The sequence below is a fragment of the Pelodiscus sinensis genome, chromosome 23, assembly GCF_049634645.1.
Source record: "Pelodiscus sinensis isolate JC-2024 chromosome 23, ASM4963464v1, whole genome shotgun sequence".
NCBI classification, from domain to species: Eukaryota; Metazoa; Chordata; order Testudines; family Trionychidae; genus Pelodiscus; species Pelodiscus sinensis.
The window spans coordinates 15,318,842-15,346,605 of NC_134733.1; the positions used below are offsets into that span (position 1 = coordinate 15,318,842).

The 27,764-nt window shown below is 57.7% G+C and overlaps 1 protein-coding gene across 3 annotated transcripts in view; it reads left to right on the top strand.

Moving 5' to 3' along the window:
• The window catches only part of AGRN (agrin), a 265,314-nt gene extending 238,135 nt beyond the window's left edge, over positions 1-27,179 (top strand). For all 3 annotated transcript variants that reach the window (XM_075906396.1, XM_075906397.1, XM_075906398.1), the window contains 13 exons: positions 1,776-1,968; positions 3,140-3,355; positions 3,658-3,887; positions 4,368-4,502; positions 4,644-4,740; positions 5,262-5,426; positions 6,142-6,253; positions 10,720-10,836; positions 11,240-11,429; positions 13,048-13,135; positions 19,448-19,672; positions 20,593-20,696; positions 23,916-27,179. In XM_075906396.1, the coding sequence (XP_075762511.1) occupies positions 1,776-1,968; positions 3,140-3,355; positions 3,658-3,887; positions 4,368-4,502; positions 4,644-4,740; positions 5,262-5,426; positions 6,142-6,253; positions 10,720-10,836; positions 11,240-11,429; positions 13,048-13,135; positions 19,448-19,672; positions 20,593-20,696; positions 23,916-24,073 (2,030 nt within the window). In that variant the 3' untranslated portion in view covers positions 24,074-27,179. The remainder of the gene's footprint in view (positions 1-1,775; positions 1,969-3,139; positions 3,356-3,657; positions 3,888-4,367; positions 4,503-4,643; positions 4,741-5,261; positions 5,427-6,141; positions 6,254-10,719; positions 10,837-11,239; positions 11,430-13,047; positions 13,136-19,447; positions 19,673-20,592; positions 20,697-23,915) is intronic.
• The last annotated feature ends 585 nt before the right edge of the window (positions 27,180-27,764 follow it).

Here is a 27,764-nt window from a genome sequence, read left to right on the forward strand (position 1 = left end):
CCCCACCCTGACTCCAGCTGGAGATGGAGGGGGGCTGGGCATGGCCCCAGGATTCCCGGTGGATAACAGTGAACCGCATTTGTGTTGGGGTCGCACAACGGGGTGCCCAGACCAGGCAGTGTGGGTACCACAGTCGGCAGTTAGCCATTTGCATCCTGCAGGTAGACACCTGTCAGGAATGGCCTAGTTCAGGGGAGGGGAACCTTCTTTGGGTCGGGGGCCGCTGACGCTCAGAAAAATCAGTCGGGGGCTGCATGCGAGTGAAGACAAAAAACCAACCAACCCTCCCTGACGTGGCCCGCAACTGAGAAGGAGACAGACCCTCCCCATGTTCCCCTCACACACCAGAGCCAGGGGGGGCCAGGCTAGTAGTATGGGGCTGGAGCACCAGCATGGGCTTTCCAATGCTGGGGGGAACCCTGAGCCTTGGGGCCCGGACCCAGGCAAGCTGGGGGCCACATCTGGGCCTGAGGTTCCCCACTGCTGGTCTAGTTATTACATAGTCCTGCGGGTAACGGCACTAGACGTCCCCTGAGTTCCCTTCCAGTCCTGCTCTTCTGCGATTCTATGAATTGCCTGCTCATTGTCTTTGTGAACCAAGCCCATGTTTTTCCCTCCCTTTTCATCCCCGCTGCAACCGTCTGCCCCCACGGCGGCACTGCAGGCTGGAGGGAGCTGGAAATGCCCCGCGCCTTCCTTCTGTACAAAACAGACGTAACACTTCCTGTGTAAGGCACCTCAGGAGAAATCCAGCAGCTTTAGTGAGGGGAAGCAGGCGGCAGTAATTTCTTCCTGACCCCAGGGGGATGCACTAGTGCTGTGATGCATGAGGATTGTGAGCTCCGGGCGGGTCCAGTTAGTGGAACGTGCTGTTCTGAGCTCCAGAGGCCAATGAACACTGGGTCTAGCCTAGCACAGCGACAGCTCGAAGTGTTCTCTCAAACCACCGGGGGTACACTGGCGGGGTTCAGGGCCTAGTCCCCCCGCCGGGACGACCCCAAACTGGCTGCAGGCTGCAACAGCAGGGGGTCCGACAGCTTCTCTGGGGCCCCGGAAGGGGCAGGGACTCAGGCAAAAGGGGTGAGGCCGGGGGCAGCCAGCCCTGACTGCCTCCTGGAGCGCAGCGCCAATCCCCGCTCCCTCAGCCATGCAGAGCGCAGGGCACGGTGCTCCAACAGCAATTTAAAGGGGTTGGGGTTCTTGTTGCTGCCACAGTAGCAGGGCTGGGAGCCCTGGGCCCCTTTGAATTTCTGGGCCCTGGGGCAATGGCCCCCTCTCCCCTTCCTTCCCCCCGACGGCAGCTCAGACTAGTTCATCAGTGGGGCGACGATTGTAGCTCTCTTTGGGGGAGTGAGGAAGAAGAAATCGAAAGGATCCAAAGGCTGGAATGGGCTGGGTTCTGAGGCGCACAGCTCATCCGGACGGGGTGTCTCTGACCCAGAGAGAGGTGGGTAACTGAGAGGCCTCCACATGGGTCTAGCTGGGAGCAAAGGGGTGACGCCAAACAAGAGGAAGCGAGGTAAATATCTGGGTGGGGGGTGGTGAGATCTACGAGGCTGAGGAGTAATCGCCCTATGGAAGCCCGATCACGTGGGGCTGAGCAGGAGGCTGGATAAATGACTAAGGAGGGTGGCGTAGGGGACTGACCCCCTGGTGGTTTGGGGTGGGGGCGAGCAGGCCCTTTCCGTCCCTCACCCCGTCTGGCCGACGTGCCGGGAGGGCGGCGCTCTCGGACTCTCCTCAGGGTTTGTCTCTCTCCCCCGCTGTGCTCACAGCCATCAGGTACTTCATCCCCAGCTTCGGCGGGAAGTCGTACCTGGCCTTCAAGATGATGAAGGCCTACCACACGGTGCGCATCGCCATGGAGTTCCGGGCCTCCGAGCTCAGCGGGCTGCTGCTCTACAACGGGCAGAACCGGGGCAAAGACTTCATCTCCCTGGCGCTGGTCAGCGGCTTCGTGGAGCTCAGGTGGGTGTCCCGTCCCCCCAGCGAGGGCTGCTCAGAGGGGGAGGCAGGGGAGAAGCTTGGCCGTGTGAGCAGGGACTCAGCTCCCCTGGACGGTCCATGAGTCGCTCAGGCATTGAAAGCACAGATTTCTGTTCCTCTTTCCCCTCTATGCCGGCTGCCTCCCTGCCAGGCTGTCGGCGTCGCCTCACCAGGCCCCAAATGCAGCGGCACAGCCGCCTCTTCACGGGCAGGGCTGGCTTCTGCTCTACCCCAGGAGATTTTGCCCCCTACAGGGACACTCCTTTGGTGGCTGATGGGGTGCAAAGCACTGGAGAGATACAGCAGCAGGGGTCTGAACCCAGCCAGCTCCAGGGACCCGGGATAGGATCCAGTTGGGGTCAGAAGGAGCAAAAAATAAAAGGGATCTTGAAGGAAACAAACACTGTGAAAATAAGATCTATTTGTCAGTTTTTCAGGAAAACCCAATGGAAACCTTTGGTTTTCAACACCTGAACACTTCCGGGAGTGTTGATTTTTGGGGTTTATGCTTCTCTTCACTTCTCTAATCCCCCCCCCCTTTTTTTTTACTGGTAAAGGGCTGAGGGAGGGCAAGCAAAGGGGGAATCCAAAAAAATCAAACCCTGCGTGTTTCGAGGATTTCAAAGGCCAGAAAGAAAGCTCCCAGGGAACAGGAGCTGTCTGTCTGTCTGTCTGTCTGTCTGTCTGTCTGTCGGAGGGGATAGCAGGGGACAGGAAGGCCTATGCAATGAGTCCAGCTTCCCTACTCGACAATCCCAAAGCCCGTATTGTGTGTACAGCGGTGGGGGGCCAACAGCCTCTGCAGGCCCAGGGGTATCTGTGGGGGGAGGGGGAGCAAGCACCACACTCCCTTAAGGAGTGGGGCCGGGGGCAGCCAGCCCTCAGCGCCGCCCAGACCACGGCACGTTTCCCCTCCCCCACAGCCCTCAGAGCCGGGAGCCCCAGTCCCCTTTGAATCAGCAGGACCCAGGGCAACTAACCGCCCCCTTTGCCCCCCTCCTCGACCGGCCTGCACAGTGGTCACATCACCCACCACTGACCCGTGGGACGGAAAGGGGCCATCGCGGCTCCTATCCGAGCAGCAGTCCCAAGCCCCCTTTCCTGTGGTGTCACGGTGCCGCCCCACGCCCACGGCCCCCCTCCTCCGTTTCAGGTTCAACACGGGATCGGGCACAGGCATCCTCACCAGCAAGGTGCGGGTGGAGCCGGGCAAGTGGCACCAGCTGGTGGTGAACCGGAACCGGCGGAACGGCATGCTGTCGGTGGACGGGGAGCCCCACGTGAACGGGGAGAGCCCGAGCGGCACCGACGGGCTGAACCTGGACACGGATCTGTTCGTCGGAGGGGTGCCGGAAGACCAGACGGCCATGTGAGTAGCGGGCGGGCCAGACTCCTCGCGCCTCCCGCGGGTGGCTCCTGGCCGTGCATCCCTCCAGGGACGGGGCGGAGGCCTGCGTCTTTGGAGCGCAAGCTGGGGCGATTTCAGAGGCCGACGGCTCTCCGGGTGCAGGGGGACCCTCTTCTCCAGACAGGAGGGTAGCGGGCTTGGCAGGGCGGATCCTGACCCGGAGTCTGTGCAGCTGAGCGCAGCCGAAGCCAGGCCGCCAGGTGCACACACCCTGCGGCCCGTGGCCCAGTTGTCCCCTGAGCGCCTGCCTCTCCTCCCTGCAGGGTGGCGGATCGCACATCGGCCACGGCCGGGCTCAAGGGCTGCATCCGCCTGCTGGACGTGAACAACCAGATGTACGACCTGCGGGAGAAGGGCAGCGACGTGCTGTACGGCAGCGGGGTGGGCGAGTGCGGCAACAACCCCTGCCACCCCAACCCCTGCCACCACGGCGCCCTGTGCCACAGCAAGGAGGCCGAGATGTTCCACTGCGAGTGTCTCAACGGCTACACGGGTGAGGAGCGGGGGCAGGTCGGGGTTGCCTCACTAAGGATCCCGCCCTAAGACAAACCGGCCTTGGGGGTCACATCGCCCCTGAAATGCAGCTGCCTCTGGGGAGGGCCGTGGGGGCTGTGCAGCATTGGTGCCCAATGGAAGCCTGACTCCAGGACCCCAGAGTTAATACCTAGCTGATCTTACCCAAAAAAATGCCCCAAAGTCCAGGCCTCTTGGGTTTTATGTGACCCGAAAGGCAGTCCCTCTCTCAGCATGGCCTGGCCCTGCCTCTGACACCAGGCCAGGACCCCGGCCCATTGCTGACCCAGCGGGTGCCCTCGGATGCATCCGTCAGAGGAAGGCAGTAAGTGGCGCTCCTTGCGACAGGGACCGGAAACTCCTCCGGGACGTACGCACATCTGATTGTGCGTGAGCCCCGAGTTTCCAGCCTCACTGCTGCCCCGGGCCCCCTCCCTGACGTGCTGCTCTTCTGCCCTAGGTCCGACCTGCGCCGACGAGAAGAACCCGTGCGACCCCAACCCGTGCCATGTCTCCGCCACGTGCCTGGTGCTGCCTGAGGGAGGCGCCAAGTGCGAGTGCCCCATGGGGCGGGAAGGGGAGTTCTGCGAGGCAGGTGGGCTGCGATGGGCCCTGCAGGCAGGGGAGCGAGGCGGGGGCTCTTTGGGGCGGGCACCCCCCCTCAACTGAGGGCTTGGGGGCAGACTCCAGAGGCTCCTCCACGTCCCGTCTCACCCCCCTTTGTCTTCTGACTCAGTGACGGAGCAGGACCAGACCCGGCCGTTCCTCCCGGAGTTCAACGGCTTCTCCTACCTGGAGCTGAGGGGGCTGCAGACCTTCGTGCCTGAGCTGCAGTAAGCGCCTTTCCTGGCCACGGAGCAGCTTGGGAAGCCAGTGGTGAAGGGAAGGGGAAGGGGGGAAGGGAGAGACTGGGCTCTCGGGACGGCTGGGATGCGGGGAGGGGCCAAGGGCTCTTCCTTTAGGGGTTGGGGGGTTGCTCCCCTCCTTGCCCTGGGCACAGCCCCCCCCGCGTCCCATTCTTCCCACACTGCGAAGTGGGAGGGGGTCCCAGGGTGGACAGGGCACTCGTGCAGAGAGACACTCGGCCTCCAGGGCTCTGTGCCACTCATGCCTGAGGCCCTCAGGGCGAGGGGAGGAGGAAGGTGACCCAGCCACTTGCCCCATTGTGTGGCTCAGCAGAGGCCGCGGCTGCCCAGGGCTGCCAGGCTGGCTCCTAGTTGTTCCTGTAGCTGCAGACTTTGCAGTGCCGCCCCTGGAGAGGGGACAGTGGGCAAGGCCGTGCCGGGGGCTCGCGAGGCAGTAGGCCGAGGGTGGCTGGTTCGCAGGGGCGGCACTCATGCCCTCTCTCCCCCAGGGACAAGATGTCCATGGAGGTCGTGTTCCTGGCCAGGAATCCCAGCGGCATGATCTTCTACAACGGGCAGAAGACAGACGGCAAAGGGGACTTCATCTCTCTGGCCTTGCACGATGGCTACCTGGAGTACAGATACGACCTGGGCAAAGGGGCAGCTGTGCTCAAGTACGCACCCCAAGGGAGCTGGGCCTCCCGGGGAGGGGGAAGGGTGGCTGCTTGCTGGCCCGTTGGCGGCAGGCCCTGCTCTCTAGATCTAAATGCCGTAGCGCTGGCTTTGAGGCTACGCATTGGGCTCTCCGAGTGGGTGGCCAAGTGTCCCCATCACCTCGCCAGAACAGGTCCTGTTAGCTGCTGGGGACGCGGTTTGGAAGGGGACCAAGGAGTGGACGGAAGGGGTGGGGGGGGGGGGGGGGGGAGTTCTCTTAGGACCCCTCTGTCTCTGCCCCCTGGCTCACTGGCTTGTGTTGCTCCTCCAAGGAGCAGGAGGAGTGGGACTGAAAACGGCCAGGCAGCGCCTCCTCTTAGCGGGCGCTGGGCCCAGCCCCGTGGCATGTGGGGCACGTCTGCAATAGGCCTCGCTTTAAGCATTGCACCGCCCCTGAGCAAAGCCCCAGCCGGGCAGTGGGCTCGAGTAGTCGAATCAAAGGGGTTCCCTCTCCGATCCGGGGAACCAGACCCCGCACTGGTTCTGGCCCTCCTCCTATGGATGGTGTCAGCACACAGGCCACAGCCCTGGTCTTGCCTGTGCCCCGGAACCGGCGGAGACTTGTTTGTCCCAGCGATGCCCAGAGAGCAGAGATTTCTTCTGCGCCCCGCCCCCCCCTTCCTGCTGCATCTATTGGGTGACTTTCACCCCAGCTGTGTTCTTCTCCCTCACCAGGAGCAAGGAGCCAGTCCCGCTGAACACCTGGACTAGTGTGTCGCTGGAGCGGAACGGGCGCAAGGGGGTGATGCGGATTAACAACGGCGAGAGGGTGATGGGAGAGTCACCGGTAAGTTGGCACGCCAATGAGATCCCGGCAGGAGGAACCTCCACCCCAAGAGACCTGGCACACTGCCCACCCCTTGCTCTGACACAGCCTCTCCCCGTACCAACCCCACGGATGCCGTGAGCCCCATGGGAATGCAATGCCAGGGGAAGGGCGGGAGAGGCAGGCCTCGCTTTGAGGAGCCAACCGAGGCCTCTTCAGCTTAGATTGGCTTCAAATGTGCGCCTCTCAGAAGCAAAGCGAGTTGAGTGGGTCTCAGCCCCCGTTGTTATGTAGTGGGCATTGTCCCATGTCACACAACTGGACATGCTGGGCACCCTGTGCTCAGGGGCGGAAGGAGGGTGTGGGAAAGCCAGGGAGCAGTGGAGTGGGATGGGGCACCACCTCCCGGAGGTAGCTTCCCAGAGCCCTGTGGCATCCGCTTTTCCCAGAGCTCTCAGACCCTCACTTAGCTGCCCTGGGTCGCTAGGGGAATGCTTCCTCCCTGACAGAGCGGGTCCTCTCTGAGATAACACCCGCCCCGCCTGGCAGCGCCTTGGCAAGAGATGTGGTCACCTGTTCCAACACAGCCCTGACACCGGCACGGTGGGTCGTGTCCAGTCAGGCCTGCCTGGCTGCGGGCCCCTGGCTGTGTGTGCGGCTGCCACCCGGCCTCCCCTGGGGCCTAGTGTTGGTGTCCATCCGCCCCTTCCATCCCTGCATCAGGAGCCTTTCCTGGCGCTCTGCGGGTGAAGAGCCAGACAGCATGTTCTTGGGGGAGACGCAAAGGCTCTGTGCTAAATGAGTCACTAAACGTGGCTGCCGTGATCACCCAGGTGCCAGCAAATCTGTCCCCACTCTCCCTGCTCCGCTTTCCACCTGGCAGCTTCATTTTTCTGGTTTCTCTCCCCCGCTTCCCTCTGCACTTCTCCCATCCCCTGGCGCACGGCCACGCTCACAGCAGGTTCTCTGACATTCTAACCCAGGTCACGGAGGCAGTCTGCCCCTTCCATTCCTCACCTTTCCCCCAGCGGGGGGTTGCTTCTCCAGCATCCCTCTCCCTGCAGCAGGGAGCGATGATCCGGAACCTTACTGAGAGATATAGGGCTGGCAAGCATGTCCCTAGGCACTGGTACTGGGGGAAATCATAGCCTGCTTTGCTTTGGAGTCTGCCCTGATGTTCGCTTATTACCAAAGTCCTCTGGGTTTAAAGGAAAGATGGGACCGAGACCCGGGGTTCAGAGCTGACCTTTCAAAGGCCTGGAGGGGGTTGAGTAGGGGTGGCCGTGCTCACCTGTAGCGTAGGCTGGGAGTCTGTGCCCCTCTGGAGCGAGAGGCAGTGCCCGTCTACAACTTAAATCCTTTGTGAGCTCCCCCACGTCAAGACTGCGATGTCGGTTAAAACGTGGGCATTTGCGCACCTGCCGCAGGGCGAGAGCTCTTTGGTTCCTCCAATGCCGCTCTCTCTGCGCTAGCAAAGGGGACGCAGGGTGCCACGGGTGGTCTGATTTCCATAAACGCACCTTTTCTCCTCTTTTCAAGCTTCCTTTGGTATTAAAGTTGCCCTTTTTAAAGCAGCGTTTCGCCTGGCAGGACAGCAGCACCGTCTGCCACTCCATCCTGCATCTTTCCTGTCTTAATTGCCGGCTAACGAGGGAACGGACGTTAGTCAATGCGCTTGCAACCCTGCGTGCTATGACGGAACCCCACTGATCTCCTGTTTCTCTTTCTCTCTCTCTCTCCCTTTTGATTTTCATTCGTATTTTTCCCTCCCCTGCTGTCTGGATTTCAGAAATCCCGTAAGGTAAAGATAAGTATAAGCCACCACACTTCCATCTCATACGCCATCAACATGTTGTTTTTTGTTCCTCCATTCAAACCCAAGTGATCCATGGTCGTCTCCATCCGCCCACCCTCTCTGTCGGGCCAACCCCCACACTCTGATTTCTGTAGACTAGACACATTTTTGTTTCTTAGTTAATTCCAGCGAGTTCTATTTGATTTTGACACATTTCAATAATCTGGTCATTCCTTCTTGTTTTAACTTGCAAAGTTTTAGCTAGTGATTAATATAACCGTGTCTTGATCGGCCAGCTTCCACTGCTGCAGTGTGACTGATAAATGTTGTGAGCACTACTTGGGACTTTCCTGGTAGTGTTAAACTGCCCACCATGGCTACGTCTAGACTGCCAGCCTCTTTCGAAAGAGGCTTTTTTGAAAGATACTTTCGAAAAAGCCTCTTTCAAAAAAGAGCCTCTAGACAACAAGAAGATTTTTCAAAAAAGCGGCTTGCTTTTTTAAAAGAGAGTCTAGATGTTCTCTTTGGAAAAAGCCCTGTTTTCATGCAATAGCAACTTTTTTTGAAAGATGACTTTCGAAAAAAGGCATTATCCTCGTAGAATGAGGTTTACCGCCATCAACAAAACCACCGCATTCTTTCGATTGACTGTCAACAGAACGCGGCGGTAGTCTAGACACAGGTACAGTTTTTTTGAAAAAAGGCCACTTTTTTCAAAAAAACCCTGTAATCTAGACACACCCCATGGGTTTTATGGTGACAGCAAGGATAGAATCCAGATCTTCCTGCTCTGAGACCACAAACCCCTGCTATGCAAGCTAAAAGAGACTCTCCCTAAAGTTGTTTGCTGTGTGAGGCCTATGACACACAATTAGTTCTAATACTATCCAGTGGGGGGCAGTGGTACACACATGCCCCTAACATGTCAATGTTTATTGTCAGTAGAACCTCAGAGTTACAAACATCTCAGGAATGAAGGTTGTTCCTATCTCGGAAATGTTTGTAACTGAACAAAACATTAGGGTGGTGGTTTAAAAAATTGACAATTGAACATTGACTAATACGGCTTTGAACCTTCGTGCTGTGCAGAAGCACAGTGCTGCTTGTAACCCTCTTAATTTCAATGAAGCGCACACAGAAACAGTTACCTTGCAAGTCTGGTTAAAGCCGTCCCTTTAGTTTCTGGTTAAGTTTAACACAGTCCTGCACTGCACTTTCTGGTGGTGGTGGTGGTGTCCCTGCTTCTGCAGGACTGTGAACTTCCGGGTCCAAATGAGGCATGAGGGGATGGGTCAGTTTTAACTCTGGTGTCCGTAACTCTGAGGTTCTACTGTATTTGAAGTCCCTGGGCGTGACCAGACCTAGAAGCTCCACTCTCCAGCAGAATCTGACTGGCTCCATCATGGGGCAGAATTTGTATGAAAATCCCTTCCTTGCCCCCAACCTGTAACAACAGGGCCGCGGGGGGAGGGGGAGGGAGGAGGAGCAGAGCAGCTCAGACCCTCCCCGGTCCTGCCGCTTTCCCAGCCCTGTCCATTCCAGAGGCCGACTGGGTGCACAGAGCACCTCTCCAGGGCTGTGGAGAAAGTGCTGGGCTCAGCTCCACAGGGCGCCCCTTCTCCACGCAGCATCTCTAGGCCTGAGCAGTGCTGGGGGCCCACAGAGCAAACGTGGCTCTGGAAAGACGTGTGGTGCCGTGGCTGGCGCCTTGCCGGAAGCCTGCTTGGCTGTGTGGATTAACCAGCGGCCCAGCAAGCCCCCCACTGCCTCCGCAGCGCCAGGTCTGTGGGGCCGGGGTAGCTCTGGGGGCTGGGGAGGCAGTGGTGCGGGTTCTAGGCTCGGCTGCACTCTTGGGGGGCTCCCTTTATTATTGTGCCCAGCCTCCCTGGCAGTAGGGCCACAGGAAAGCCTCTCAACACGGGGATGGAGAGCAGGGGGGTGGGGAAGGTTGGCCCAAAGAGCTGCTCTCAGCTGGAGCGCCAAGGCTGGCCTGCAGAGGGCGGTAGCAGCGCACGGGAGAGGAGGGTGAGCATGGAGGTCTGTGAGGAGGTGTTTGCTACCTGTTATCAGGCTCATCAACGGGGGGTGGGGCAATTATCCCGGGGGTGGGGCAATTATCCCGGGGGTGGGGCAATTATCCCAGGGGCGGGTGATTAAAGGGGCTCCGGCCGCTGCTGCAGTTGTAGTTGTGGTGACTGGAGCACCAGGCAGTGCCGAGGGCTGGAGGGGAGGGGGGTGGAGGGGAGTGGCCACGCTCTGGGCAGCACTGAGGGCCAGCAGCCCTCAGCCCCGCCCCTTCTAACCCTTGGCCACGCCCCTTCCAGCCCTTGGCCACGCCCCTTCCAGAAGTGCGGAGCCAGAGTCCCCCTCCCACGTTGCCCAGGGCCTGGGGGGTGCCTGCCCCAGTGAGGAGCTCTCTTCCCTTGGGCAAAGGACCGTTGGCGTCAGTCAGAGTAGGGAGGGAGTTGACGTCTCTTCCCTCCTACTGGGCCGGCCCTTGAGCTATGCTAGGACCCTGTCTCCATGTCGAGCTGCCTTCCCTGGCTCCTGCCTGTCCAGAGAGGGCAGCAGATGCTGGCGGTGCTGAGCGGCGGTGCTAGCAGAGCAGGGGAACTTGCCTTCCCCCCGATAGGATGCAGGCCTGGGCCGTTCACTCCCCTGTTCACCTCTCTCTCTCTGCCCCCACCCCCAGGTTCCTCACACCTTCCTGAACCTGAAGGAGCCCCTGTACGTGGGGGGAACGCCCGACTTCAGCAAGCTGGCTCGTGCCGCGGCCATCTCCACCAGCTTCGACGGAGCCATGCAGAGGGTAAGGCTGCTGGCTGGGGCCTGGAGGGGAGCCCTGCCTGGCAGCCTGGCGTGGGCATCCGGCAGTGGGGATCCAGTGAGTGGCAGCCTATCTGTCCGCGGTACCCCACCATGGTAGCAGTCCCAAGACCTGCTCTCCACGTGCTGGGGCACGTTTTGCTGCGTGCTGAGGCATGCCCCCCCAGGAGGTAGCAGAGGCGGGCAGGGCACGTTCTAGGAGGGCCTTGCCAAGGGACATACCAGGCTCAGGGAGCTTCATTCTAGGGGGGATGAACTGAATTTCCATGTCCCTCCTGGGATGGACTCTACCTCCACCCTTTCTCTGTACCCACCATCCCTCCGAACCCCAGCTGGGAGTGCTGTGTAACCCTCTGGTTTCCCTCCCCCGTGTCCCCACCTTTCAGATCTCCATTAAGGGGGTCCCGGTGCTGAAGGAAGAAAACATCCGCAGAGCCATCGAGATCTCTACCTTCCGCTCCCACCCCTGCTCCCAGAAACCCAACCCCTGCCAGAACGGAGGCCGGTGCCACCCCCGGCTGGAGGGCTACGAGTGTGCCTGCCAGAGGGGCTTCTCCGGGGCGCACTGCGAGAAAGGTGAGCTGGAGGGAAGCAGGCGTGGGTGCGGCCGGGCTCCCCAGCTGGAGAGAGCTGATGGCAGCCAGATGGAAACTCTCTTGCCCGCGGCCGAGGTTTTATTGTGGCTGGGAGCGCCTTCCTGGGGAAGGGCCGGGGGGTCACGTGGCCTGGCCGCGCCTGGAATAGCAGGGTATGGCCGGGGTGAGCAGCGTGCCCTGTGCCTGGGCCCTCTCGCCCAGTTGGTTTGATCCAACGTGCATCTGTGAGAATGTTGCCCACTAAGTGAATGAAGGGAAGCCCCCCTGCTGGCTCTCCTCCGGCGTGGTGAGTCGGGGCTGTGTCATCTGTCCCCTTTGTAAGCTCCCTGGGGCAGGGGCCGGATCTTTCACGGTTCACCTGACTTAGAAGCCTAAATCCCATTGGCTCTCCGGAAACGTATCCTTATTCTGAGTTGGGCGTTGCTGCGCTGGGGGGAGTGGGGCCTGGCCACCTGTACAGCTCTAGGGCTCCCTGCACAGGAAATAGAGAATCAGCTTCTAGTTCAGGGACAGGCAAAATATGACCTGTGGGCCGGAACCAGCCGCCAACCCGCTGGATCTGGCTCGCCACCTCCCACAGGCAGAGGGAGCCTTCGGCAGGCTCCCTGCCTTCCCCACACGGCTCAAAGCGGCCAGCTGTGGGGGCCATGTGCTCTGTGTGTGCCACGCACCCCTGGGGAGCTGCCTGGGCCCTGCTTGTGGTGCAGGCAGCATGTGAAGTAACACCCCAGCCCACCTCCGCCAGGGCACGCAGTGCGCAGAGAGCACATGGCCCCTGCAGCCAGCTGCTCTGGGCGGTGTGGGGGGGCGTGGCAGACAGGGACCCTTGATGACGGTCCCATTGGCTTGCTGGCCAGGGGCTGCCTAGGTAAGTGCATCCTGGCCAGAGCCTGCCTCTGGCACCCCAACCCATCTCTCCCCCTCCTGCACCCCTACCCCCACCCAGACCCTGCAACCCAAACTCCTGCACCCCCTCCTGTACCTCTGCCCCAGATCGCGACCCTACGCCCCCTTCTGTGCCCCCTCCAGGTCAGAATCCTCTCCTGCACCCAAACCCCATCCTGGACCTTGAACTCCCTTCTGCACCTGACCTCCATCCCAGACCCTGCGCCTCCTCTATTACTATGGAAGAGTGTGGCCCTTGGCCACTTACCGAATTCCTGGAGTTGGCCCCACATCCGAAATGATTGCCCAGCCCTGGCCTAGTTCATCCTGGCTCCCCCTTTGCTTGTATATAAATCCAGCCTCCCAAAGCCAGGCTCAGCCAAAGCCCCCGCCGAGTCCCTGCCTTCTGCCTGACCCCAAGCGAGGCTGTGGCTTGCAGATAACTTGGCTGCTAGCAAAGCTCTCCATTGGCCTGACCTCGCTCCGCGCACTGGCCCCCGTCACTCGAAGGTGCGTGACCCCCTCGTCAGTCTGTCCGAGCCCCAGGAGCAGGCGAGTTTGCCAGGTGGGCTGGACCCCTCGTGCGCATTCTGTGCAGGGCTGGTCTGTTAGTGCTCTGGGAAGATGCACTAGTCGTGTTGTGAGGCACCAGTCGTGTCATGCACCAATCGCGTGGTGATCCCTGCTTGTTCTTCCCCTCTCCCCACCCCCAGTGATCATTGAGAAGGCGGCTGGCAACTCGGAGGCCGTTGCTTTTGATGGCAGGACCTACATGGAGTACCACAATGCCGTGACCAAGAGGTGAGCCGGCCTGAGGCTTGGGGCGGTGAAGTGGAAGGGGAGGGGCTATTGGGAGCCATGCCCGGAGGACGGTGACTCAAACGCTCAAACCCCAGGGGTAGGCAGAGCCGGAATTTCACCCATCGCCCTCCCCTTCAGTCCCGGGCCACAGTATCCCCATTTTGGCTCCTGAGCTAGGTCGGTAGCTGCTGCCTGGAGGGCCGGTGCATGCGCAGTTCCTAAGCTGGGCAGAAGCCGCACCCCGGAGATACTGGCCAGGTCAAAGCCATGGGGCCTAGGTCAGCGGCCAGTGCAACGACATGTCACGACATCCAGAACGTACCGGGGACCGTCGCCTGCAAACCCAGCGGGCGAGAGGGTCCTGCAGCTTCGAGGACGAGAGACTCCCCGGGCCGGGCCGGGCTGGGCTAAGGATGCAGGACTAGCTCCCGGCGGCCTGCTCCCCGTCTGTCTGTGCTCTCCTGTCTGTGTGTCCTGGTCTCCGTCACTGTCAGTCTCCTTCTGTGGCTGTCTCTGGGACAGGCTCCCCTTCCCCAGACTTGGCTGTAACACCAGGCAGCATGAACCCCCCCTGCCAAGTCGCGGTTCAGTGGGTTTCAGAGCCAGGTTTTAGGCTCAGCCCATCTCTGCTCTGACCCAGTCCCTCTGGATTGGGGCAGCCAGGAGGAGATCCCAGGACCCGGCCATGCTGCGGAGAACTCTTCCTGCCCCGCCCCGCCCCACCCCACCCCACCCCACCCCACCCCACCCCAGGCTTTAGCTGCTTGCCCCAGGCTCCATTTCTTGCGGCTGTTGGAAACTGTCTTAGGCCAGTGCCCTGCCAAGACTAGGCCTGCAGCCCAGAGGCTGATGCAGGGCAAGCAATAGGCTCCTTATTGTCTGTTTCCAGTCACAATTCAGGCAGTCCCCGGGTTACGTACAAGATAGGGACTGTAGGTTTGTACTTAAGTTGAATCTGTATGTAAGTCGGAACTGGCGTCCAGATTCAGCCGCTGCTGAAACTGACCGCCAGTTCTGACTTACATACAGATTCAACTTAAGAACCCCAAGTCAGCTGCTGCTGAAACTGATCAGCGGCTGATTCCAGGAAGCCCGGGGCAGAGCAACTGTGCCTTGGGCTTCCTGTAGTCAGCGCTGGTCAGTTTCAGCAATGGCTGACTTGGGGACGCCTGGGGCAGAGCAGCTGGGGTGCTGCCGGGTTGGTCCAGGAGTGCCCAGAGCGGCGCTGCGGGACCAACCGGCAGCGCCCCAGCTGCTCTGACCCAGGGTCCACAACAAAAGCTTGGTCTGCTAGCTGCGCCCCCCCCCCCCCCCCCAGCAGACCAGGGACACGGGGAGCAAAGCCGCAGCGGCGGGGTGCCTCGCCTCTGAGGCTTTGCTCTGGCGCGGGACCCGCTTTGCTCCCGGTGCCCCTGGTCTGCTGGAGACGGTCCCCAGCAGACCAGGGGCACCGGGAGCAGCTTTTCTCGCCCCGGAGGTCGAGGTGGCTGACCGCTGCCTGTGAGCTCCGGGGCGAGAAAGCCCCGTTCGTAAGTGCGGATCCGACATAAGTCGGATCCGCGTAAGTCAGGGACTGCCTGTAATTGGCTGGCCCCAGCTGATCAGCAGAGTGCTCCCAACACTCACAGCCAGCTGCATGTGTTTCTCCTGGTGGTGCACATCTGCACTTGCCTCAGTGCACATCACAACATTTATTCTACACATGGATGGGAAAAATGAGAGGGAACAATACAGGCCATCACCCTGGGTAAATTGCTTCAGTGGCTAATGAGTCTCACCATTAAAAACTGACGCCTTATTTCCCATCTGTGTTTGTCGAGCTTCAAAGCCCAAGCCCTGGATCATGTTAGACATTGGCTTGCTAGACTAAAGAGCCCATTATTAAGTATTTGTTCCCCACGTAGGGACCTATAGGCTGTAATCAAGTCTCCCACGAACCTCACGTTTGTTAAGCTCATGCTTAAAGATGCTGGGGCATCGGTCCAGGGTGTCACCTCCCAGACAGGAATTTTAATTGGGGTTTGGAGAATTTGGTCCCATTTCATACGTGGGGGGAGGAGGGCAAATTCAGATCTCACTTCCACCCCAGCGCTGCTGAGGCCGGTGGAGCAGCCAGGGTGTTGCTGAAGGCAGCATGTCCCCTAACGGCTCCATCCCAAACTTTTGGGCTCAATTCTACCCTCTGTTCTGCTTCTGCAGCTCCATTGAAAAGGGTCATCGGAGGGGGTTGCAAGGCCCTTACTTGGGGGCAGGATTGGCCTTTTGTTTTCAAACTGGTGGTTTAAACCAACTCCCCTGGGACTCTGTTGTGTCTCGCTGCTAGGGGCCGGGTGTGCGTGGGTATCTATTGGGCATCCTCCAACAGCGCCTTAGCCAAAGCCACCCCTGGCACACACCTGTTGGCTTCAGAAGTGAGTTTGCTCCTAGAGTCTCCTGACTGGCTCGTCTGTTTGTGTCACTGTCCTTGGAGGGCTTTTCTCTCGCACTCAGTGGGCAGCTAATAACCACGAGCCTTCAGCCAGGCAGCGCTGACCCTGTGTGACCCCACCAAGCCCCCAGCAGCGATGGAAAGGCCTAATCCATGGCAGCGTAGCCCAGGCGCTGGTTTTATCCAGGGCGCTGCTTCCCGTGGTTCCCAGAGCTGTCCGGCTAGTTCCCAGGTGCAGGGACAAATTCTGCAGCTCTGCAGCAAGATCACTAATGACTCTCGGTCTCCCCCCCTCCTCCCCGGCTAACCTCTCCGTTGCTTGTTGCTCTTTGTCTGTCTCTTCTGAATGTCCTTGTTTCTTTGTTTGCAAGCCAACTGACCAATGAGATCCCAGCGTAAGTAGCTCACACACCTTCTCCTGGCCCTCCGCCCTCGGCCTTGCCCCACTGCCTGTGGGTTGCCACCCGCCGCCCCAGAGCCCATTTCCCCGCAGCCAGATAGTGAGCGGGGCTTGAGGGGGTGGGGCTGTCTCGTGCAGCGTCTGGGAAGAGCGGAGCTTTGCAGTGGGCGCCCTGGTGTTTTGCCAGTTCGAGCCAGGCTCTGAGAAGAGGAGCTTTGCTGTTTGCACGGGGGCTGCAAAGGCTCTGGTCTGAGAATCCAGGGCGGAGGGGCTGGCCCCATGGGAACTTGGCCTCTGACATTGGTGGGGCCAGGTTTTATGCCAGCTGGAGGGGGGGGAGCGCCCTCAGGGCAGGTTTGTTCAGGGCGAGGGGCTAGAGGGCAAGAGAATAGGAGCAATGAACGGGTTAAGAAGGGAGCTGGTGGACTCTGGGAGGCTGATTCTGCACTCACTTGTGACTCCAGCGTGAATCCCTGCAGTGTAAATGTGGAGGGATCAGGCCCTCACATCCTGCCATGCCAGGCAATGTGGCTCAGACGCCCTCTGGGCAACATGCAGGGAGGCGCTCCTTGGCTGGGTGGGGGAGGGTTCCTCTCCAAAACCCTCTTGACCGCTGCTTATTTGCAGGTGGGGGAGCAGGAGTGGGGGCACCTTGCACGCCGTGGTTCATGCAGCTCTGTTCGCTGGGCGTTGAGGGGTGGGGACGCGAGCTGCCGGGCGGGGGCATCCCTGCCCCACCTCATTCTCTCCAGGCCAAGGAGTGGAAGGCGGGCTCGAAGGCTGGGAACCTGCATGCCTGCATGTGGCCACTGAGGGAGGCAGGACGCAACGCTGCCTGATTGGCGCTGCTTGCTGAGAGCGGCCCCGGGGTGTCCGCTCCGGTGCCTGGCTAGATTGTGCACCTATCGCGGCAGCCTTCCAGCTCGCAGCCCTCTGAGTCTCCGCGCCCTGGAAGCCCGGCTACCCGGCTGGGCCAGCAGGAGCCACGCACTCTCTTAGGCTGGGGTGGGTGCTGCTGCCTCCCCCCTGCCCCTTCTCCGTGCCCTGTCAAAAAGGGAGAGAGGGGTGCTGCTTCCCGGCTTGCTTGGGGAGCTGCTCTCCAGGGGTGCCAGTCAGCGCCTACCCAGCCGGGCAGCCCGCCAGTGGCAGAGCTTAGCACAACTCCAGTGGGGATCTGGGGGTAGGCACTAGCTGGCACCACTGGGGGCTTGATCTGCAGAGCTGCCCCTAAGGGCCGATGCTAGAAACCAGGCGTGTCTGCCGGCGCGTGCAAAGGAGGGAGGCGTGCGGGCCGGGCGGAGCTGCTGCTAGTGACGCGCTTGCCTTGCTGCGTCCTGCTGGGCATGAAACGCCCTTGACTTGATTGTTCTACTTGCCGGGGCTGATTTTAGTGCTGGACCCACAGACTATGAGACTGCCCCCTCCCCGCCCCCCCAGCTATAGCTCAGTATCCCCCAGCCCTGTCACAGCCTCCCAGCCCCGGTTCGGTTTGCCCCCCAGCCAAGCAGGCCTGGGCCGCTCATCGGCCAGTCAGCAAGGGGGCTGAGTTTGCTGGTACAGGCCCCCCCCAGGACAAACTCCCCAGCGCTGCCAGTCAAGACCTGGTGGCTGGGATCTGCTGCCTTGTGGGGCTGGATCCAAAGAGCTGAACTAGGGGTCAAAGGCTCCATCTCCCAGCCAGCCAGACCCTCTCTTGCCCTGCGTCCGCCCGTCTGGGATTGGCCATTTGAACCGCTGAGGGGTTGCTTGGGGTAAGTGCCCACCAGTAGCCAGAACAGCTGAGCCATTAGCAGAAACCCTCTGTGGCCCTCCCTTGAAGCAGCACCTCACTCCCCGCCCCCCTCACAGACTGTGTGTAGGACACCCACAGCAGAGCTGCAGTGATCTTGTGGGCCCCACATTCCTGAGGGGGGCAGAGCCTGTGCCATTTCCCTGCTTCCCGGAGTCCTGTGAACCCCCCTGCCCCCCTTTGGGGTGTCCAGAAACCCAAAGGACCTTTGATTCCCTGTAGTCACCGTTCTCCTGGCCGGACTTGGTGCTCAGGGTGAGAAGCTGCCCTGAGCCAGGCAGGGCCGTGCCCCACAGCCAGGGCCTCCCCTGAGCCAGGCAGAGGGGTTCTGTTTTCCTCCTCCGGCGCTTATGGCATGCCTCCCCTTTCTTCCTGCTTCTAAGTCCCGAAGCGCTGGACTATCCCCTGGATCACAGGTGAGTCTCTGCCAGGCTTCTGCTCTTGTGTCTCGTGCCCTCTGGTGTTGCTGCTTTGTTGGCCTCTCTGGCGCGCGGGTCTGAACGTTTGGCTTTTTATTGATGAGGGACGATGGTTCGCAGCCTGCGAGATCCTAAAACAAAAGGAGGCTGGGCGAGGAGGGGGAGCTCCTACCACACAGTGCCAGGACTCCGGGGAGGGGGTACAGCTCTGGGGCCCGGAGCAAGTGGCTTACCCTCTCTGGATCCACCTTTCAGCAGTAGCCCGCCCACTGAGCCGGTGCTCGACAGCAAATCCCACAGCTTAGGGGGGAGGCTAGTTCCCCGGCTGGGGATTCCAGCTTCGCCCCGAGCTGCCGGATGGCTCTTTGGCTGCAGTGTCCCTTGGGAATAAAACGCTCTCCCTGCGGCTCTGTTCTGTGTGCACCCGCGGCAGTGGCGGCCTCCGGCGAATCCCAGCATTGAGCGACTCCGGAGTGGCCGCGTGGCTAGTCGCTCGGTGCTGTAGAGCGTGGCGGGGGAAGGGACCGCGTGGAGATGTAGATTCAGGTGGGGGATAGCCTGGCTCCAGTAATGCACCTGTTTTGGAGGAGGATACCTCTCTGACCCCTCCCCCTCGGCTCCCATCATGCCTCTTTTCCCTGGAGACACGGGTGGGAGGAGGGCACAGGGGCGGGGGTGAGTCCAAGTCGCACTGGGGGCTACTGAGGAGCTGGATCCTATTGTGGCTGCTCGAGAAAGCTCCGTGACAGCAGAGCTAATGGCCACTCCATCATGCCTTGCAGAGCCGGCCGGGGGCTGCTCCCTGCTGGCGTCCTGGGAGTCAGGCGGGCTGGACCGAGGATGAGCCTGGGGCCTTTGAGGCGAGGGGGACAGAGGTGTGAGGGGCCCCAGCAGGCCGCACAGTGACGCTTCCCTGGCCCCGCTGCTCAGTCCCAGGGCACTTGTTGGAGAGCAAAAGGGCATCAGCCCAGCGGGCTCCTCACGGCGCTGGTATCCAGCTGATCCCACTGGACGTGTTCCAGAGCAGAATCAGGGCCTGCCCAGCCCCCTTCCCGCCCCCCTCCTATGCACACACACGCTCCCCGGGCCCTGTTCCAGGGACTATCCCGGGGTTCACAGCCTGGACAATGACCTGCCGGGATGCAGAGGAGCAGGCTGCTCCGGGTGGGCTGGCCACCTGTCTCTCTGCCCGAGGCGGGTGGCCTGCCCCTTGCTTCCATAGCCCCCTTCCTGACTCTGGCCTGTGTTCCCTCCCCCACCCGGCCCCGCGGTGCAGTGAGAAGGCCTTGCAGGAGAACCACTTTGAACTGAGCCTCAAGACGGAAGCCACCCAGGGGCTGGTCCTGTGGAGCGGGAAGGGGCTGGAGCGGTCGGATTACATCGCCCTGGCCATCGTGGACGGTCACATGCAGATGACCTACGACCTTGGCTCCAAGCCAGTGGTCCTGCGATCCACGGTGCCCGTCAACACGAACCAGTGGATCCAGATCAAAGCGTACAGGTGAGGAGGTCGGCGGGGCGGGGGGCAGCGAAGGGGCATGAGGGCTAGCGGGGTTGCAGACAGTGCAAGCAGCTGGGCTGGAGTGGGCCTGGGTCACATCTAGGGCACTTGAGTCATGGCCCTGGAGCTGGGCTCCGTGGTCTCCCGGGGTCACTGAGCCCGACAGATAAGAATAGAGGAGCAGTATGCGGCCAATGCAGCGTTGGAGGGAGGCGTGCCTTGACTTGCCTGCCCTAGATTCTAGGAAATGTCAAAGGGGCAGGCAGGAGGAAGTGCTCCCGCGCTGGGCCTTTTATTTTAGCCAGCTGGGGGCTTGGAATTCAGTCCGTGTTGGGCCTCCTGGGGTTTTTATTTATATTGGTGGGGAGCTGCTTGCATGGCTGGAATGCCAGTGGTTTGTGCTGATGAGTCTGGAGGGAGCATTGGCAGGCAGGAATAGCTTTGCGTGGGACAGAGCTTGCAGCAGGACTCCCCCTCCCCCCCCCAAAAGGCAGGTTGGAGGAGAGCAGCGTCCCCCGTGAGCTGAGCACTTGGGCAGCCACCCAGGAGAGATTCAAATGTCCCCCAGCTGATTAGCAGAGCGCCCACCGCTGGCAGCCTGTGTGTCTGCTGGTGGTGCACGTCCGCACGTGCCTTGGTGCATGTTAACAACATGTATTCCACACACGGATGAAAAGCGAGGAAATGCTGGTGGAGAGCTCGCCTTACGTGTCGTACCGACCTCTCCCAGGGGATAGTGCAGGGATGCTGGTGCAGATTGTGCCGCCAGTCCTGGCAGAAGCACTCCAGGCATGCAGTGGTGCGGAGAGCGCAGAGAGAGAGGGGCTGAGGCATGGCAGTAGAGCCAGTTGCAGCTGAGGGTAAGGTGGAGCACTGGTCCTGGCCCCTTTACTGAGTGTTCCTCTCTTTCCTGGGCGTAGAGTACACAGAGAAGGCTCCTTGCAGGTTGGCAACGAAGCTCCCATAACTGGTTCTTCCCCTCTTGGAGCAACCCAGCTAGACACCGATGGAGCCCTTTGGCTGGGTAAGTTGAACAGGAGAAGGGAGAACACGATTCCCTTCTGTACCCCAGAGCAGAAAGTTTCAAGCCCCAAGGAGGCTCAGATACACTATTCCCATGAATCCCAATTAGAACGGAGTCCTAAGTCCCCTCGTTGGCTTTGAAAAGATCAGCCCAGGTGGAAATGCAGGGGATGGGCCACAGCGCTGGAGCAGGTGGCACTTTGTGCCTCCGGCATGGCTGCAAATCTCAAAGAACTGGACACAAATGGGTCAGCATTAGCCTCCTTTGGCAGCTGGTCTGAACGGGCCCAGAAATTGTCCAGGTGGCACTGGGGGTTAGCCGAGAGCAGCGGTGGTCAGTACCCGACCCGCAGGCTGGATCCGGTTGGCCAGTGTTAGCCCCTGCTGAGCTGCCCCCGTTGTATTTCCCTGCAGGGACAAGGGCATGCAATTCCCATTGGCCGTGGATCCCAATGGGAGCTGCGGGAAGCAGTGTTCTTTCACCCTTCCAACTCAGTTCTCTGTCTGTAAAATGGGAATTGTGCCTGGTCGCCTACCTCCGGCCCTGTCACAAGGATTCCTTCACCGCGGTCCATACAGCACTGTGAACATGGAGGCTGTCTACACTGGAGCGATCTTGTGCCAGAAGTATGCAAATGAGGCTGTGTGGAATATCGCCGAGCCTCATTTGCATATCTGAGCTGCCATTTTTGCGGAAGAGGTTCTTGCGCCAGAAGGAGCTGTCTACACGGCTCCTTCTTGAGCAAGAAAAACCCTCTTGCGCAAAGCCGTTCTTCCTGAAAATAAACAGCGTAAAAGCATTGCGCTAGAGGGTTTTTCCTTGCGCAAGAAGGGGCAGTGTAGACAGCTCCTTCTGGCGCAAGAGCCTCTTCCGCAAAAATAGCAGCTCATTAGATATGCAAATGAGGCTCAGCGATATTCCACACTTAGCCTCATTTGCATGCTTCTGGCGCAAGATTGCAACAGTGTAGACATAGCCAAAGTGTGGTATAAAAATAGTGATGATCTGGGTAGGGATGGAAGAGTTTAATCGGTTAACCAATAAGCTGATGTGTCCCTGTTCCTGTTAATGGTTAAACTCTGCCAGGGGCCAACAGCAGCTCCCTTTTGGGTCAGGACCTCTGATTTGAGAAACACTGGAATCTGCATGGCCGTGCTTCTCAGAGTGGGCTGCAAAACCACTTTGAGAAACCTATTAACTGGCTGAACTGGTTTATTTACCAGTGCTGTGTCCACCGAGCCTCATGGCTCCGATTGGCTCTGTTTCGCAGTTCACAGCCAAGGGGAGCCATGGGAAGTGGCAGCCTGGCCTACATGGCTTCCCGTGGCTCCCCTTGGCTGAAAATGGCTAAATGGAGCAAATAGAGGCCACCAGGCTCCGTGGCCGCAGCACCGGTAAATAAACAAACCGGCATGGCCAGTTAATAGAATCCTAGAACACTAGAACAGGAAGGGACCTCGAGAGGTCATCAAGTCCAGTCCCCTGCCCAGGGGTGGCCCATGATTGTAGGCCGACTCGGCCGTCGCCTAGGGCGCCGCCTTCAACGGAGCCTGATGATGATGTCACGAGGCACCCGATGATGACGTCACTCCATTGATGGCCATACAGGCGGGGGCGCCAATCGTGCATTCCGCTTGGGGCGCCAGCTGCCACAGCCCGCCTTGGGCAATTCCTGCCCCTGCCCTCTCCGCAGGACCCAGCACTGTCTCTAGGCAATCCCTGACAGATGTCTATCCAACCTGCTCTTAAATATCTCCAGTGATGGAAATTCCACAACTTCCCTAGGCAATTTATTCCAGCGTTTAACCACCCTGACACAGTTAGGAAGTTTTTTCTAATGTCCAACCTTAAACCTCCCTTGCTGCAGTTTAAGCCCATTGCTTCTCGTTCTATCCTCAGAGGCCAAGAACAGTTTTTCTCCCTCCTCCTTGTGACACCCTTTTAGACACTTGAAAACCACTTTGATGTCCCCTCTCAGTCTTCTCTTTTCCAAACTAAACAAGCCCAGTTCTTTCAGTCTTCCCTCCTAGCGCATTTTCTCTAGGTTTCTCAAAGTGGTTTCCACTTTGGGAAATACTGCTGTATAGTACAAGGTAAAAGGCCAGATTTCACGGGAGGACACCACATTTCATGATCCGTAACACATTTTGCCTGGCTGTGAATTTGGGAGGGCCCTACTTACAGTCAGCACAAGGGCTCTCAAGAGGCAGCAGTGAGCTGTTTTGCAGTGCAAACGAACACATGAAGGATGTTAACGTGCTAGCATCAGACTGGGGAGACCTGTATGCAGTTTTCTACCCCCCACCCCAAGTGTTTGGGCAAGTCACTTAGCCCCTCTGTGCCTGGGTTCCCCATCTGTCAAACGATAACAGCCCTGTCCTGGCCCACAGAGGTTGGGGATCAATACCTTAAGGGCCGTGAGATACTCAGCTACTGAGGGAGGTCTGCACATAGATCAGAATGGACAAGAAGTGTGTTTTGATGATCTGTAACGAAGAACCAGTGTGACACCGTCTCTCTGGCCTTGGCAGACATATCCGCTATTGGGGAGAAGTGGCTCCCTTTTTGGATCTAACCAGTTTCCCATGCCAAAGTTCTAGGCAAGTTTCCTAATGGACAGTGCAGCCTTTCATGATGCCATGGTTGTATTGCCTCTGTAGTCTGTCACCATGGCAGTTAAGAGAAAGATCATTAGCAGAGCTGGTTCAAAAAAATCAAAATCTTTTCCCTCGAGAAAATCTGGTTTAAAGGGGAAAAAACGTGTTTTCCCGCTGAATGTTTGAAAGGTTTTGGTTTGAGTCAGCAGTGCAACATGAAACACAAGATCAGTTTTGTTTCCACTAAAAGTAATTTCACTGCATTTTCACGTCAGTACAAAGAAACCAATAAAAGGTCTAAATGCTGATTTGAAATGTCAATTTCTGTTTAAAAAAATCCCCTCTGGGACATTTTTTTCACCAGGATTTGACGTTTACGTGCAAACAAATAGCCAGGAAAACTTTCAGGTGAAACATTTCACCCAGTTCGGGTAATTACCTTTTCCGTTTCACGGCTTCACTCTGAAGCTTCCTGGCACCGACTGCTCCTAGCTGAGGGGTCAGGAAGGAATCCTCGGCCATGGGGCACCACAGGCAGCACTACACAAGCGCCAGGGTGGGAAAAGTCGTTTTCCTCTGCAGCCAGTGCCCCCACCTGATCTTTCCGTGCCGTCTCTTGCAGGGGGAATAGAGAAGCTCAGCGTAGCTCACAAGCTGCCCAAGGCCTACAGCACCGGCTTCATTGGCTGCATAAGGGACGTGATAGTCGACCGCCAAGAACTGCATCTGGTGGAGGACGCTTTAAACAACCCGACGATATTACACTGCTCAGCCAAATAAACCCCTGGGGGAGCTTCCTTCCCCCTCCCCCTCCTGCCTATTGCTGTAATTATTTTCTATTTTTGTAAACTTATTGCTTTTTATATTTTGGGGGGGGGATGAGGGAGAAAGGGGGAGGAGACACCTTTTTTTGTTGGTTTTTGGTTGGTTGGTTGGTTGCAGTGTCTCCACGTCAGTCGAACTCTGAGCTGCAGGAACACGGAACGCGCCCTGAACCACATCTCCAGGAAGTGACTGAGAAACAAACCCCGCCTAGCCTCCTTCATTGTAAATGTCATTCATACTTGAAGCCGCTCCCCCCTCTACCCCAGTTTTATTTTTAGTTTTTTGGTTGGGTCTTGTTCACACTCACGAGGGGGAGGAAAACACCAAGGATCATGGCGCTGGCAAGATCTGTGGCCTGTGGGGAATTGGCGTTTGGCAATCTCAGGCCTTGTCCACCCGCCGCTTCCTTCAGTCCCGGCTGAGCAGAGGAGCCGCCATTCAGGGGAGGGGGACATCCCGCTGTGTTTGGGCCAAGATCTACCAAGTCTTGTCCAGACTTCGTATCCGCCCCGTTCTTCCCTCTCTGCGAGTGACATCAGCGTGCGAGGATCTCCAGTGTTTTCTTTGTGAACGCCACTTGCTGGAAGATAAGACCAAGGTTGGCTCGTAGCAGGTTGGGAGGCATCGCTCTGGGCCTCCTTGACTCCTCACTGGACTGAAGTTGGTTTTTTGTTTTTTTTTTTAAATCAATTTGGCTGCAGAGGGGTGGCAGCGTCTTTGTGCGTTAATCACACGCCCGCCTGGATGCGCGCAGAAGCAGCTGGGAAACGTATTTCCAGGCTTTATTTTTATCCAGACATGTCCCAACCGCCCCCTTGGCCTTGCTGTGCTTTCCAAGAGTCTTTGCTGTTTACCAAAACCTGCCCTTTCTTGTGCCAGTGGGAACGTTGCAAAGTATGCTGGATGCCGGGCGCTCAAGCCCACGAAGCTCGCCCGCTCCCAGTCAGTTGACAAGATTTAAAGGCACAGTAGGAGGCCCTTTTCCTCTGTCATCCATTTGAAGCATCCATGTCCTCTATTTACAGGCATGATGCTTTCGGACCAGCTGTCCTAAGGATTTCTGCTTACACGCCTTGAAAGCTAATGGGTGTTTGGCCACTGACTTCATATTTGTACAACAGCCAGCATAACCGGGGAACCTGGCCAATGCCCCTAGACACAACCATGACACAAACCGTAACTTCAGTGGGGAACAAGATAAGGCCCAGACTATATCGGCCACAGACGGTGCAGCAGGTTTTTTCTTTTAAAGTTATTTTTGTTTTCCACAATGCAAATCATTCCTTGTAAAAATTTGTCCGATGCAAATACTGTAATGCCAGCTCCAAACCCAGTGTGCGTGTGTGTGTCTACTTACATGTATACGTTTGTATGCAAATGCCGATTCTGTCGTAAGGGAAAAAAGCCCCCGGGCTTAAGAAAAAAGGACCAAGATGCTGAAGAGGACTGACCTGCTTAGGGTGACCGGCTGTCCTGATATTATCTGGGCCATCCAGATAGCAGGGGCTTTGTCTTATATACACAACTATCCCCCACCCCAACCTCCTCCAAAAGCGTCCCTATTATTCACACTTGCTTTCTGATTACCTTAGACTTGCTATGTTCAGTTTCATTGTGGGAAGGACTCACTGGTGGGAACTAGGGCAACACATCTTCCCCTCCCCCCCCCCCCCCCCCCCGGGCAAGGTGGATTTTGCTTTACAGTGGGATAAGCCCACTTTAGGGGGCATTAATTTGCATGATCCTGCCTCTTATAAAGTGAGATGAGGTGCCACCATTTGGCAGTTTTCTGGCCTACCTGCTGGTTCTCCCTCCCCGCAGAAAATAACATTTCTCTGGGCTGAAGTCTGAGCCAGGAAAACCAGCTGTTTTTCTTGGAGTGAGATCTGAAGACGGGAGGTGAAGGAGACGGACATACCTTTTAACCCCTCCCTCCTTTCACAGCAAGGATGGGTGCAGTTTCTTTCTAAAGTCAGACCTCAGCACACCATGTACACCTGGACTAGAAAATGTCCCATGTCATAAAAGATGCCCAGACATGGATTTGGGATTCTCTTCCTTTTGGAGCAGGAAACAATTGAGGGCTGGTTTGATTTTCCTTGCCTGATGTTCCTTCTTTTCCCTGCCTAGCTTTATTGACCTGATCCCACTTAAACAAAAAACCGCATCCCACCTGATCAGCCATGGTTTCATGTGCCAGCAGGCAAGACACGGATGTATTTTTCCTGGTGGAAATCTACGCCTACGTTGCTGCTTTCCCTATAAAAACCCATAGTGGTTAATGACTCAGTGGAGATCATGACCTTCTGTGAGCTACAATGGAGATTCCAGTATTTTCTTGTGTGTGGCAATACCACATTTTAAGTGGCGACTGTAAATCTATCGTGGTTTCTGTCGGAGAGTAATGTGATTGTGTTGTAAAGCAAACTGACTACTGGACTTCAACCACATTGTGTCGGTTGCTAGAGGCTAACGAGGGCGGGGGAGGGGAGGTAAGGCGGAAATGCAAAACTCTCCTGTATTTTGAACACCTAGCTTCTAGCTGGACTGTGCAGGCGCCTGAGTTACAGTTAAGGGCTGAAGATTCCAACCCGAGGGAGAGGGATGTGCACAGGGTTAGCTGCTAACTTCCCGGAATGCCACTAAAACAAAGCCAAGGTCACTGCAAAACCAAATGCTGTCTGCTTTTGCTGGGGCTTGGAAATGCCTTAAAACAAAACATTGTGTCCTTGTTGTCAAGCCTCTTGACTCGCCATCTGATTCAGCAGCGCTCCCTAGGGGCCATGCACTTAACTTCGGCTTTATTTTGAATAGCATTTATAATGCCGATGTACAAAACGACATTCGGTTTTGATTTTTTTTTTGATTGGCTATTTTTTACAATGTGTCTGTCCATGTGGCTTCATTTTTAGGATAAATTAATGACCATTGTGAACTGCTGTATGAATTCTGAAGGGCAATGCACAGTAGAGGAGCAGCATGATATAACCATTACTAACTTGTGTCTTTTGTCAATCACCATGAAATAAAGTTTGAAAACTATTAAATATGTTTACAAGGGGCTCTGGCTTTGTCTCTTTGTGGCACGTGCGTTTGCCTTCCATCTACATTGACTTCACCACCTGAGGATCTTCACCACCTGAGGATCTAACGAGTATAAATCTCAAGTCATTGTCTGGGACAATGTCTGGGACAGTCATTTTGCAAGCTGTTGAGCTATGTTTTATGTACCATTCACAACACACAGCAGAGCAGCATCTCCAGTTAATTTTGCCCACCATTCCCAAAAAGCATCATTCTCAAAAAGCATGCTGTCTCTGGTGCCTCTTCTCTAGCCCAAAACTATGAGCTGTTTGACACTGAGAACATACACTGGCATAGCTATGTCTCAGCAGTGAAAACCCACACCTCGAGAGAAGTAGGTCTGGTTGATGAAGAATTCTTTTGTGGGCCATGCTGCCACCTCTCCAGGAGATGGATTAACTACAACAACGGGAAACCCCCTGTTGTGTCTACACTGAAGCACTACCACTGTGGCATAGACATACCCAGTGTTTACCTATTCAGTAGACTTTGTTAGCCATTGGAGCAGTGAGGGGTAACCTAGGCCAGTGAGTGGACCATGTGAGTGGCCCTCCATCTCAGT